Here is a 13266-nt window from a genome sequence, read left to right on the forward strand (position 1 = left end):
AACCCGCCACCTTAGGTGTACGTGGCTGGCGCCTTAGCCAGTTGAGCTATAGGCGCCGAGCCCACTTCAGGTATTTTTAATAGTAATTTAAGCTAGGCACAGTGGTATACCCCCTGTAGTCCCAGCTACATGAGAGGCTAAGGCAGGAGCTTCTCTTGAGCCGAGAATTTCAAGACCAGCCTGGGTAACATAGTAAGACCCTGTCTCTTAAAATAATTTATTAGAGCAATGTCTGACACCTAGTAAGCCTTCAAAAAATAGTATCTATTTTTCTGTCTCCTGGCACCAGGGGGAAACCATACATTCATTTAGCAGGTGTTCACTGGGCATCTCCTTGGTACCAGATGCTGGGCAGTGTGCTAGGAACATAAGCATGAATCAGAAAGCCTAGTCTGGTAGCCAGGCATAATGGCTACACCTGTAATCCCAGCACTTCAGGAGGTCAATGCAGGTGGATTGCTTGAACTCACAAGTTTGAGACTAGCCTGAGCAAGACTGAGACCATGTCTCTAAAAACTAGTCAGGTGTTGTGGCAGGTGCCTATATTCCCAGCTACTTGGAAGGCTGAGGCAAAAGGATCACTTGGGCTCAGGAGTTTGAGGTTGCTGTGAACTATGACACCATGGTACTCTGTTGGGGGAAAGAAAGTAAGACTGTCTGAAAAAAAAGCATAGTCTATATCCACAGAGCTCAGCCTAGGGCTTTGCTGTATTGCCCAGGCTAGTCTCAAACTCCTGGCCTCAAGTGATCCTCCCACCTTGGCCTCCCAAAGTGCTGGGATTACCAGCATAAGCCACTGTGCCTGACTCTGAAGGCAGTTCAGTTAGGCCCCAACCCTAACTGGCGTGGAGAACAGCCTGGGCCTGCTGAATGGCTGTGCTGCTTCTTCTACCAGGCCTCCTACTATAGGGTTCCACATCCATCTCTAGAACATTCTAGAAGTTGTGGACACTGGCAGGAACATGGCTTCACAATAGAGTGAACCTATCACAGCCTCACCGCCCAGTCTTCTCTGTTGTCATGCCACTGTCCTCCTAGAACCCAGAGCCATTTTTGGAAATGTGAATCAGATCATATTATTTCCCTGCTTAAAACCTTCCAATGGCTTTCCATTATATACTGGATAAAATCCAAAATCTATCATGGCCTTCTAGGCCAGGCATGATCTGGACCTTACTGAATATTCCTCCAATCTCATTCCAGGAAACCTTCCCTCGCTCCCTCTACTCCCACCACAATGATCTCATGACAGTTCCTAGAACAAGCCTGGCTCTCTGCTAGTATAGGATGTAGGCATTTTGCTCTTCTTTTTCTCTGGAATTCTTCCTTTTTTTTTTCTTTTGAGACAGAATTTCACTCTGTTGCCCTGGATAGAGTGCCTTGGCATCACAACTTACACCAACCTCTAACTCTTGGACTCGACCAACCCTCTTACCTCAGCCTCCTGAGTAGCTGGGACTACAGGTGCCTGCCACGATGCCCAAACTAGTTTTTCTATTTTTAGTAGAGACAGGGTCTCGCTCTTGCTCAGGCTGGTCTCAAACTCCTGAGCTCAGGCAATCCACCCACCTGGACCTCCCAGAGTGCTGGGATTACCGGCATGATCCACCGGGCCTGGCTCAATGGTCATTGACAACTCCATACAAAGCATGGCTGCCCAGTACCCTTTAATTCCTGCATAGCATTTACTATAAGTTTCAGTTACTTGTTAGCTTGTGTGTTTGCTCTTTCTCCCCTACTAGAACAAGGGCAGTGATTAGATGTGCTGTTTTTCCCAACCCTCTACTCATGTCCTCTAGGGAGCCTTTCCTGACTGTTACACTGCTTTCCCCTCCCTGTTAGAGCAGGCATTGCCCAGCATGGCATTCCCTGTTTTCCCCACTAGACCATAAGCCATGTCAAGGAGGGACTCTTGTCCTCTCCATTGCCATTATTCCTGCTGTTTATTGAAGGTGTTGCCTGGCCCAAAGAAAACCTCAAAAATATTTGTGGAGTGAATGAATGAACATTGTTGGATGGTCCATTTGATGAGTAGTGTCTGCCTGAAGCTCTGTGTTGATTCTTGGGCTGCAGCTGAGTGCAGGGGTTAAGAATGCCAGGCTCTATTGAGCACATCTGGGTGTGAGGATCAGTCGTTGATATCTCTTTAGGCACTTGTGTAGGGAATAGGCATGCTTACCAAGGAGCCACACCTCTGCTTCTCCGGAGGCTCAGTTTAGGAATGTGGTCATATTTGCTAGAATGACAACACCTGCATTGTGCTGGAGCCCTGTGCCCCAGGGAGCCCTTGGGATGTCTGCTGATCTCTCTCTCTTCATCTCTTCTTCTAGCTGCCCCTACCTGGCCCGCAAACTGACCCTTGCCATCCCCATCATCGCTGCCATCCTCTTCTTCTTCGTCATGAGCTGCCTGCTGCAGACGAGCTTCACCGACCCCGGCATCCTGCCCCGGGCCACTGTCTGTGAAGCAGCTGCCCTGGAGAAACAGATCGGTGAGGCTCCTCCTCCTAGCCAAAGCTGGGTCTCCACTTTACCTGACTCAGGAGGAGGGCTGATTTTCTTTTCCAACCCTGTGCTGAAAACTGAGGAGATAGTAGTGAGCAAAGCTGGGTGGAAAGTATACGGGAGTCAAGGGAGACAGATGGTGATCAAGTGAGCAAATAAGTAAGAAATGCTGGCAAGCCGAGGGCCTGATGGCATCCAGCATGGAACTGGGTGCTTCCTGGGGCTGGGCATTGTTTTTAGCTCTTTATATGCAGGATTTTATTGAACCCTACAATAATCCTATGAGCAAGGTACTGTTGTTGTTCTCCTTTTACTGATTAATTAAACTGAGGCACAGAGAGATTAAGTAAATGACCCAAGAACACACAAGTAAGTGGAAGAGTTAGCATGAGACCCCAGGCAGACTGGCCAGAGCCCCTGCTCTTAAACATTCATATATACTTATTCATTTCCTTACCAAACACTTATTGAATCCCTGTAGTATGCCAGGCACTCTTCTAGATGCTAGTGTTATAGTAGTGAACAGAACTGATAATAATCCCTGTCGTCGTGGACCTGAAATCCTAGGAGGAAGAGAAAAGATAAACAAATATCTAAGATGTCAGAGAAGAAAGTAGGGAGGGAGGATCAGTGCTGGGGAAGGATGTGTGATTTTATTTTTTTTATTTTTGCGGTTTTTGGCCAGGACTGGGTTTAAACCCGCCACCTCTGGCATATGGGGCCAGTGCCCAACTCCTTTGAGCCACAGGCACTGCCCAGATGTGTGATTTTAAATAGGGTGGTCAGGGAATATCTTGTCTTGTGACATTCTCAGCAAAGAAGCATAAGCCTGAAGGGAGGAGGGCTTGGGCTGTGGGGTTATCTAGGGAAGAGCACAGTAGTTATGGGGCAGTGGGCCAGATTAGGTCAGGTGGTCAGAGGACACCTCTAGGAGGATGGAGCCCTGGGGATGGGTGCTGAACAGTGTGGTATGAATATGAGAATGTGGAGACAGTAAAAGCAAAAGCCCAGAGTGGTGCACATTCTGGGTGTGTTTGAGGAACAGCAGGAAGGCTAGGGTGGCCAGAGAGAACCTGTGCCCCCAGGCACCTCAGTGGCCCTCAATTCCTCCCTCTGGGTGGCTGGCACAGGCCCAGGCCTTGATCCCAGCTTGCTTCACCCCAGCTCCTTCCTGCCGAGAAATGACGTGGCTCTTTGCACACCTCAGGGGTTTCCGGTACGTGGTCGGCTTCTTCCCCTAACAGGATGGTGTTCGCACAGGCTTTTAAACCCCCAGCTGGCCCTGAAGAGATCTAGCAGCCTGTAAATGTCAGAATCCTGCTGCAACCATTGCTGGAAATCATTTCATTAATTCTCTGGAGCAGTTGGTGGGGTGGGGGGAAGTTGGGAGAGAATGTTCTCTGGACATGTCTGTCCTCTACCCAGGCCAGTCCCCAGCCACACCCAAGGTTGTCACCTTCCTCTCACTGACATCCAGCTAGCTTCCTTCCCCTCCTCCCCAGGCCAGTGGCCACTCTTCTGAACCCTGTGGTTTGACCTGGACCAGCCCACTAGGCAGCTGAGGAGGCTCAGCAGTGTCCCATTTGTCCTCCCCTTCAGGCCGGGGCTAATCGTGAGGCAGGATTATTGTCCAGCTCAGCCGGACTCAGAGGTCTGGCTGCCTGGAATCCTCGGCCTCCTGTGAGCTATGGGTAATAATGACAACAGTAATCCTCATGTCTGGGGGGAGCTTGGCTATGTGCTGAGTGCTTTCCCTTCATTATCCCACAAATCTTAACAATAACTTGTTGAGGATGACCCTGTTCACCTGTCATGCTGATGCAGAAACTGAGGCAGGTGATCCATGTCCAGAGAGTGAAGGAGCAGAGATGGAGTGTATGGCTTTGACTCCCAGATGCCTTGCTTTGTCTTCTGAGATGGCAGTAGGGACATGTCCCCTTTATCCTTATTCCTCTACTCCACTGTCCTGTGACATGGGATGCCTTCCTGACTCCAGTTGGTCCAGGCCACACTCCTCTTTCTGCTGTGCTGTGAGGACACAGAACACCAGTGTCTTGTTCACCCTGTCCCATGTTGGCCAAATAGATGAATGAGACCACGTGAACTTCTGTGAAGGCCCTTCTTGCTCTCCTGACATGATAGGTCAAGAGACAGTTGGGGCTTGATGCCTGTAGCTCAGTGGTTAGGGTGCAGACAACATGCACCAAGGCAGATGGGTTCAAACCTGGTCTGGGCCTGCTAAAAACAATGGCAACAACAACAAAAATAGCCTGGTGTTGTGGCAAATGCCTGTTGTCCCAGCTACTTGGGAGGCTAAAGCAAGAGAATTGCTTAAGCCCAAGAGTTTGAGGTTGCTATGAGCTGTGACAGCACAGCACTCTACTGAGGAGCAATATAGTGAGACTCTGTCTCAAAAAAAAAAAAAAGAGAGAGAGAGAGAGAGACAGTTGGAACTTTTCCCTCTTAGACTCTACAGTAGTGGTTCTCAACCTTCCTAATGCCATGAACCTTTAATGCAGTTAAAAGGGGTCACGACCCACAGATTGAGAACCACTGCTCTACAGCCTTGTTCATTGGTGTGTTCATTCTGTATGCTGACTGCTGCCCGGGAAGGAAGCACAGGTTGAGAACTGCTGCCTGTGTGCTGCCTGTATGCTGACTGCTGCCGGGGAAGGAAGAGGAGAGAGGCCCAAAATAAATCTGATATGAGCTCTGCCCTCTGGTGGATTCCAGTCTGGTCAGTCCCAGGTGGAAGGCTTGACTGGCCGTCACAGATGGGGTCAGGCTTTAGAGGAGGGTTGGAGGAATCAGGAGTATTTTCTGTCTGGAGGATGTAGGGAGGCTTCGGGGAGAAGTGATGCTTGAGTCAAGCCTCGAAGTTTGGGTGGAATTTCAGCACAGGAAGATCTGTGGAGGGGACACTTCAGGCAGCACTGTGACTTTCCTTTGAGAACAGTTGCCAAGCCTAAAAGTGATATCTGGAGGCCTTTGAATTCTCAAATTTGAATAGAAGCCATATTTGTGGGTGTGGCCAGGAAACTTCTAACAGAGATGAAACATATTTCCCTGAAAAGGAGTAAGGTCACTGAGCCTTTTCAAGAAGGTTTGGGGGCCAGCTCCGAGGTTGGTGGTGCTGTTCATAGAAACCTGAGTTCATTTCCTGGTTCCAGGCTCATGTAGACGAAATGGGCTTCTCCCTGTGGCCTCACAACTAGCATCTCCTGCCCAGCAGGTTCTAGCCTGGGGTTTCTACCCCGCAAACACAGTCTGTGGTGGGGTGACCAGCTCCTCTATTGCCTAGGATCGCTCCATTTTAGCATGTAAAGTCTCCTGTCTTAGGAAACCCCTCAGTCCCTGGCAAACTGGGGCAGTTTGTCACTCTAGTCTGAGATTCTGACTTGCCAGCTGTTGGATCGCCCTGCAGGCTCTAGGCAATTGAAGAAGAGAAATTGAAGGAGAGGGATGCTTATGGCTCAGTGGGTAGAGTGTCAGCTCCATATACCGAGTTTGGAGGATTCAAAGCCGGCCCTAGCCAAACTGCAACAACAAAAACAAAAACAAAAAAATAGCTGGGTGTTGTGGCAAGCGCCTATAATCCCAGCTACTTGGGAGGCTGAGGCAAGAGAATCACCTAAGCACAGGATTTGGAAGTTGCTGTGAGCTGTGACGCCACAGCACTCTACCGAGGGCGATATACTGACACTGTCTCAAAAAAAGGAAAAAAAGAACATTTCATTGGGGCAGCTCCTGTGGCTCAAAGGAGTAGGGTGCCTGAGTACTCACTTGCTCTGAATAGAAGATCATCATAAAAGCAAAAACAACAATACAGATTCCTTAGTAGTTCTCGTTGCCTATGGAAAGCAATCGCTTTGAGGCAGGTGAGGCTCTTTCCCCTTGATAGAGTCAAAGGTTTAAAAGAATTGAAAAGGGAATAACTTTCTCATTGTGTGATTCATGTTGCCTAGCCTCACGTCCAGGGAACAAAACCTCTTCTGCTTCCTGAAAGCTCACCCATGAGATGGGGGGCAAGCTGCAGCCCACCCTGCCCCTCAGCTCCCATCACTTCCCAAGGCCCGACCACACTGCATGTCAATGGCTCAGTGCCTTTACCAGTGCTCACTCTGTCCCCTCTTGCCATGCTGCTGGCCCTGTTGGGCCAAAGCTCTCATTTTTGCTGACCCAGCTGAGCTGCCACTTCTTCATTGCTTCCTCAAACATGTCCTTGCTTCCTTCATTGTCCTCTGCCCCTGCCCCCATGGATTCCCCTCTGTATCCTCAAGCCATGGGGTTTAGACAGCAATAATATCATTATGCATGAGTTAGACCTTGATATTATCTCCCCAGTTGTATACAATTTTACAAGATTGATATCATCGCTGCCCATTTCAGGGGTGAGGACACTGAGGCTCAGAGAGGTTGAGCAACTTCCTCCAGTCATGGGTTAACAAATGGTCATGCCATGTTTCAAAATGAGCTTAGGCTGATCCAGAGTCACAATACCTCCTCTGAGGTTCCACTTCTGTCTGACTGCCCTCGGGCTCTTCTTGTAGCCCCAAGCCTAGCGTTAAGCTGGTAAGTGGCAGGGGCTCCTTAAACCTCTGAGATGGACAGAAATGGTCTAGTGGGGATTATAGTGACCTGGAGCTCCATGCCCTGTGGCTGACCTTGAGCTGGCCCTGGAAGCTGGGAGTCCACAGTCCTGCAGCTGTTTCCTGCACAGCTGGCGACAGTGGAAGGGCAGAGACCAGGCAGCACCTCCCTTCACTTACCCCTTCTCAGTAGCCTGTGGCCAGCCCCGGCTCTTCAGGCTGTGACTGCAAAATGCCTGCCTGCTCCTCTCTTGGGGCTCCTTTGGGGTGGGGGGCCCACAGTCTATCCCAAGGTCACTCATTTGCTTCTCAGCCCTTCAGTGAGAAGAAATCTTTCCTCATTATCACATCCTCAGATGCTCATTTCAATTTGGAAGGCAGAAGGAAGGCTTTGATGGCTTGAGGACACTTTTACTTCTAGGTGAAGAGCCTGACCTAGCAGAAAGAGGCATTCAGTGAATCCTAGATTCCCTTAGGGCAGGGGCAGTGTCTCTTACCACTCCCTTCTTCCTTCATTTCTTCAACAAATAGTTATTGGACATCTATGATGTGCCAGGAAGGTACAGGGTAAACAGAGCAAATACCTTTGACTGCTCTGTATGTACTTGCCCCTTAGCTGCCACCCCTAGTATCTTGCACATAGTAGGTGGTCATGTTTGAATGAAATATGAGTGCCCTGGAAGACAGGGGTTCTAATTTCAGCTTTTTATGTTCTCGGAGTGAACTCAGTTTCCCATCCGTAACAAGTGAGACAGAGAATGTCCAAACACTTTGAAAGTTGTTTCTCTCTCCCTGGTGGTATAGTGTTTAGGGAAAAAGATAAAACAATAATAAAAAAGAAATAGAATAGAAATAGAATAGTTTTTCTCTATTGAAACTTGAGAGGCGGCTTGGCGCCTGTGGCTCAAGTGGCTAAGGCGCCAGCCACATACACCTAAGGTGGCAGGTTTGAATCCAGCCACAACAATGACAGCTGCAACCAAAAAATAGCCAGGCATTGTGGTGGACACCTGTGGTCCCAGATTCTTGGGAGGCGGAGGCAGGAGACTCCCTTCAGCCCAGGAGTTGGAGGTTGCTGTGAGCTGTTATGCTATGACACTCTACCCAGGGGGACAACTTGAGGCTCTGTCTCAAAAAAAAAAGAAACTTGAGAGGCTTGAGTTTTTGAGTTGAGAATGGCGAGTGGTACTGATGAGCTGCTTTTGGTGGTAGCTGCCAGGAGGAGCAGCTTGAGGAGGATTCTGAGGCCAAGTTTGCGGTGGCCATTGGTCAGCACCGTCTGGTCTGAGGATGAGCAATGGGACAGCTGCTTTGTGTCTCCCATGTAGGCCACAGCCCTTGCAGAGCCAGCTTTGCTCAACTCTGGCAACTTTCATTCAGAACCCAGGTGGTACCTCACTCCAGCAGGGCACCTCTCTTTCTGCCTCCCCTGCCTCTTGGCAGCCTAAGGAAGTTGGGTGTTCAGAGTTTCACTTCCTCTTAGTGTTGGTCGCCAGAGGCCAGAACCTGCTGGCAGGGATTTCCTCCCTGCTTTGGGGAGAGGATTGAGCTACCCTTTGCCTTAGAGAGGACCTATGGAATCCTTTGAGAATTTCAGTAATTTCTCAGTGCTGAAGAGGGTCTGTGGCTATCTGCATTAGCAAATGGGTGTATTTTGAAGGTTTCTTCATAACTCAGTTGTTTGGAATATATAATTTCACAGAAACAACAATAGCTAATATTTATTTATTAAACTCTTGCCAGGTGCTAGACACTTTGTTAAACCCACTTGGTGTATTCCTATCTAATCCTCCCAACAGTGGATTTGATGATATTCTATTTTATTTTCTTTTTGAGACAGAGCCTCAAGCTATCCCCCTGGGTGGAGTGCCGTGCATCACAGCTCACAGCAACCTCCAACTCCTGGGCTCAAGTGAATCTCCTGCCTCAGCCTCCCAAGTAGCTGGGACCACAGGCGCCCACCACAATGCCCAGCTATTTTTTGTTTGCAGCTGTCATTGTTGTTTGGTGGGCCTGGGCTGGATTCGAACCTGCCACTTTAGGTGTATGTGGCTAGCGCCTTAGCCACTTGAGCCACAGGCACTGAGCTTCTATTTTATTTTCTCAGCAGATGAAGTCACAGAGAAGTTAAGCGACTTGACTCCCCTAACTCAGCTAGTAAGTGGTAGCCAAGATTCATTCCACATGTCTGTCTGACTCCAGTGCCTGTGTTTAAGCCCAGGAGACAGCAGTGGGCAGGGGGCCAGAAGCAGGGACCCTGGGGGCTGTGGGGCAGAATTAGGGGTTTGACTTGGAGTAGCAGCACTAGCCTTAGAAAAAGAGCTGGTGAGTCTGCAAGCTAGAGTGTCATGGTACGAACTGTTGGTCAGGATCAATGTCATTGGCTCTTATGAATCTGGCACCATGCTCAGGGCTGTCCTCAGAGCATCTCATTCAGCTCTTGCCACACCTTATGAGGGTGAGACTTGACTTATCTCTGCTTTGTAGATGAAGAAACTGAGGTTCAGAGTGGTGAAGGGACTTTCTTAAGGAGCAAGTAGATAGGATTCCAGACAGGATTCAAACCTAGTGTTGTCAAACTCCAGAGCCTGTGCCTTGCTGCCCCTCATGAAAACATTGCTAGTAAATACTTACCAAGTGCCAGTTCTTTACTGACCTTTATGGCCTTTGAAGGTAGTTGTTAGTTATTAGCCTGTTTTTTACCATGGTTAGGGAACTTCCCAGTGGGCACCAGCTCATAAATGGAAGGGTCAGGATTCCAACCCTTAGGATTCAGGCCTGCCTGAACCCAAAGCATGTTTTTCTCCTCTTTGCCTGCTGCCTCATAGTTCATAGGGCCAGGACTCCATGTTTATTACACTGTCCCTGCTCAAGGGATATATAGTCTAGTTAAAGAGACAAGGTACACACACACACACACACACACACACACAAATACAAATCTCATCACTTCACAGCACCAAGCAGTGATGAGTGTGTTCAGATGCTGTGTGGGAGGCAGGGGACTGCCAGGGCGGAAGTGGTCAGAGAAACTGCTGGGGGCTCCATAGCGCTTGAGCAGGTCCTGGGGAGCAAGGAGGAAGGAAGGGTGGGCATGGTGGTGGCAGGGGCAGAGGAACTTGGGTCTTCTGTGTCCTGGGGTACCAGGAGGCTTCAGTGGGTAAAATTTTGGGCTTTGCATGTGGAAGACCTGGGTTTAGATTCCTGCTCTGCCAGCATACCAGCTGCAGGACCTCAAATGAGCTATGTTAACCTTTCCTTTCTTGCTCTCTCTTTTTTTTTTATTTCAGAGACAGAGTCTCACCTTGTCGCCCTCAGTAGAGTGCTGTGGCATCACAGCTCATAGCAACCTCCAGCTCTTGAGCTTAGGCAATTCTCTTGCCTGAGCCCTCCTGAGCAGCTGGGAGTACAGGCGCCCGCCACAATGCCTGGCTATTTTTTTGTTGCAGTTTGGCCAGGTGCCGGGTTTTAACCTGCCACCCTCAGTACGTGGGGCCAGCGCCCTACTCACTGAGCTACAGGCGCCGCCCTTTGCTCTCTTTTTTTAATGGAATAGCAAGCTTACCAAAGGTACAAATAGCCCGGCTATTTTTTTGTTGTAATTTGGCCGGGACAGGGTTTGAACCCACCACCCTCAGTATATGGGGCCAGTGCCCTACCCACTGAGCCACAGGTGCTGCCCACGATCCTGATGTCTAACATCACAGGTTACTTTTTCCTGGTTTTGAAAATTTTGTATTGTACATCTGGTTTCCCCACAGTACATGTTGTTTACAAGATTCATTCACATTGTTGTGTATGGTTAGGGATCCTTCATTTTTGTTGCTATATAGAATCTCAGTGTGTGAACTCATGCTGCTTTTTGTTACTATTGTTAGACAGAGTCTCACTCAGTCACCCTAGGCTAGAGTGCTGTGGCATCATATTTCACAACAACCTCAAACTCCTGGGCTCCTCTTGCCTCAGACTCTTGAGTAGGCTGGACTATAGGCATGTGCCATAATGTCCGGCTAGTTTTTCTGGTGTTTGTTAGTAGAGGTAGGGGGTCTCACTCTTGCTCAGGCTGGTCTCAAACTCCTGAACTCCAGTGATCCACCTGCCTCAGCCTTCCCTGGAATGGTAGATTAACAAGTGTGAGTCAGCGCTCCCCAGCCTCTCATACTGCCTTTTTTTTTTTTTTTTTTAAACAGAGTCTCAGGCTCAGCACCTGTAGCACAGTGGTTACAGCTCTAGCCACATACACCGAGGTTGGCAGGTTCGAACCCAGCCCCGGCCAGCTAAACGACATAGAAAACTACAACAAAAAATTGCCGGGCATTGTGGTGGGTGCCTGTAGTCCTAGATACTCAGGAGGCTGAGGCAAGAGAATTGCTTAAACCCAAGAGTTTGAAGTTGCTGTGAACCGTGACACTACGGCACTCTACCAAAGGTGACATAGTGAGAGTCTGTCTCAAAAAAAGAAACAGAGTCTCATTTTGTCACCCTTGGTAGAGTGCCATAGCATCATAGCTAATAGCAACTTCAAACTCCTGGTCTTAAGTGATCCTCTTGTCTCAGCCTCCCGAGTAGTGGGATTATAGGTGCCCACCACAAGACCCAGCTGTTTTAGAGACAGGGTCCCTTTCTTGCTCAGGCTGTTCTGGAAATCCTATAGTTCTTTTTTTTTTTTTTTTTGAGACAGAGCCTCAAGCTATCCCCCTGGGTAGAGTGCCATGGCATCACAGCTCACAGCAACCTCCAACTCCTAGGCTCAAGCGAGTCTCCTGCCTCCGCCTCCCAAGTAGCTGGGACCACAGGCGCCCGCCACAACGCCTGGCCATTTTTTGGTTGCAGCCATCATTGTTGTTTGGCGGGCCCAGGCTGGGGATTCCGAACCCACCACCTTAGGTGTATGTGGCTGGCGCCTTAGCCGCTTGAGCCACAGGCGCCGAGCCGAAATCCTATAGTTCTAAGTGCAAATAGATAAATAGAACATTCTCATGACTTGGGTGATCCACCCGTCTCAGCCTCCCAGAGTGGTAGGATTACAGGTATGAGCCACCATGCAGGCTCATACTGCTTTTTTAGCCCATTCTACTATTAAGGCGTTTGGGTCGTGTAGTTTGGCTATTATGAGAATTGTTACAGTGACTTTTCTTTTCTTTTTTTTTTTAATTGAATGGTAACTATGTACATTAATGCACTTCTGGGGTACAGTGTGGGGTTTTCACACACAATCCGAAACACTTCCATCAAAGTGGTTAACATAGCCTTCGTGTCATTTTCTTAGTTATTATTTTAAACTAAACACATTCTGCTCTTAGAAAGATTCACTAGTACCCTTGAAAGATAACCCTCAGAAGTGATCCCTCCAATCCCCCTCCCTCAACCCATTCCTCCCTCCCCTCTCCTCCCCCCTTCCCGTATTCTTAGGCTTGTGACTTTTCTATGTACCTTTTGGTGCACATCATCTCACATCATTCGGGTAGAATTCCCGAGTGGAACAGGATTACTGGCTGTGCATATGTTCAGTTTTGGGAGTTGTTGCCAGACAGTTGTCATAAGTGGTCATATAAGGTTTCTAGTGGCTTGACGTTTTTGCCAATACTTGCTATGTTTTATTTTTTTTTCATTTTGATCATTCTGGTACATGTGTAATGGTAGCACACTGTGGTTTTAGTTTGTATTTCCCTTCCCACTGACTAATGGAGACATAAGCACCTTTTCAGGTGTTTACTGACTCCTTGGACAGTCTCTTTTGGAAAATGTCTCCTTAAATCTTTTGTCCATGTTTGTATTCAGTTTTCTGACCTTTTAAAAATGTACTGGCTTAGAATTGTATATATAATCTGGTAAACGTCCTTTGTCAGATGAACATATTGTGAACATCTTCTGCTCTGAAGGTTACCTTTTCATTCTTTTAATGATATTTTCACATGAAAAGTTTATAATTTTGATATGCAGTTTTTCAAGTTGCTCTTTTATAATTAGCCCCTTTGTCTTAAGAAATATTTGCCCAGTCCAGGCGGCACCTGTGGCTGAGTGGGCAGGGCACCGGCCCCATATACCAAGGGTGGCAGTGGCAGGTTCAAACCCAGCCCTCGGGCTCGGCGCCTATAGCTCAACCGGCTAAGGCGCCAGCCACGTACACCTAAGGTGGCGGGTTCGAATCCCCAGCCCGGACCCGCCAAACA

The 13266-nt window shown here is 48.6% G+C and overlaps 1 protein-coding gene across 1 annotated transcript in view; it reads left to right on the forward strand.

Moving 5' to 3' along the window:
* Positions 1-13266, forward strand: part of ZDHHC18 (zinc finger DHHC-type containing 18) — a 31467-nt gene that overhangs the window by 5299 nt on the left and 12902 nt on the right. Inside the window, exon 2 of the mRNA XM_012811446.2 lies at positions 2331-2491. Within this exon, the coding sequence (XP_012666900.1) occupies positions 2331-2491 (161 nt within the window). The remainder of the gene's footprint in view (positions 1-2330; positions 2492-13266) is intronic.

This window comes from Otolemur garnettii, unplaced genomic scaffold, assembly GCF_000181295.1.
Source record: "Otolemur garnettii isolate 467f Iridium unplaced genomic scaffold, OtoGar3 scaffold00156, whole genome shotgun sequence".
NCBI classification, from domain to species: domain Eukaryota; kingdom Metazoa; phylum Chordata; class Mammalia; order Primates; family Galagidae; genus Otolemur; species Otolemur garnettii.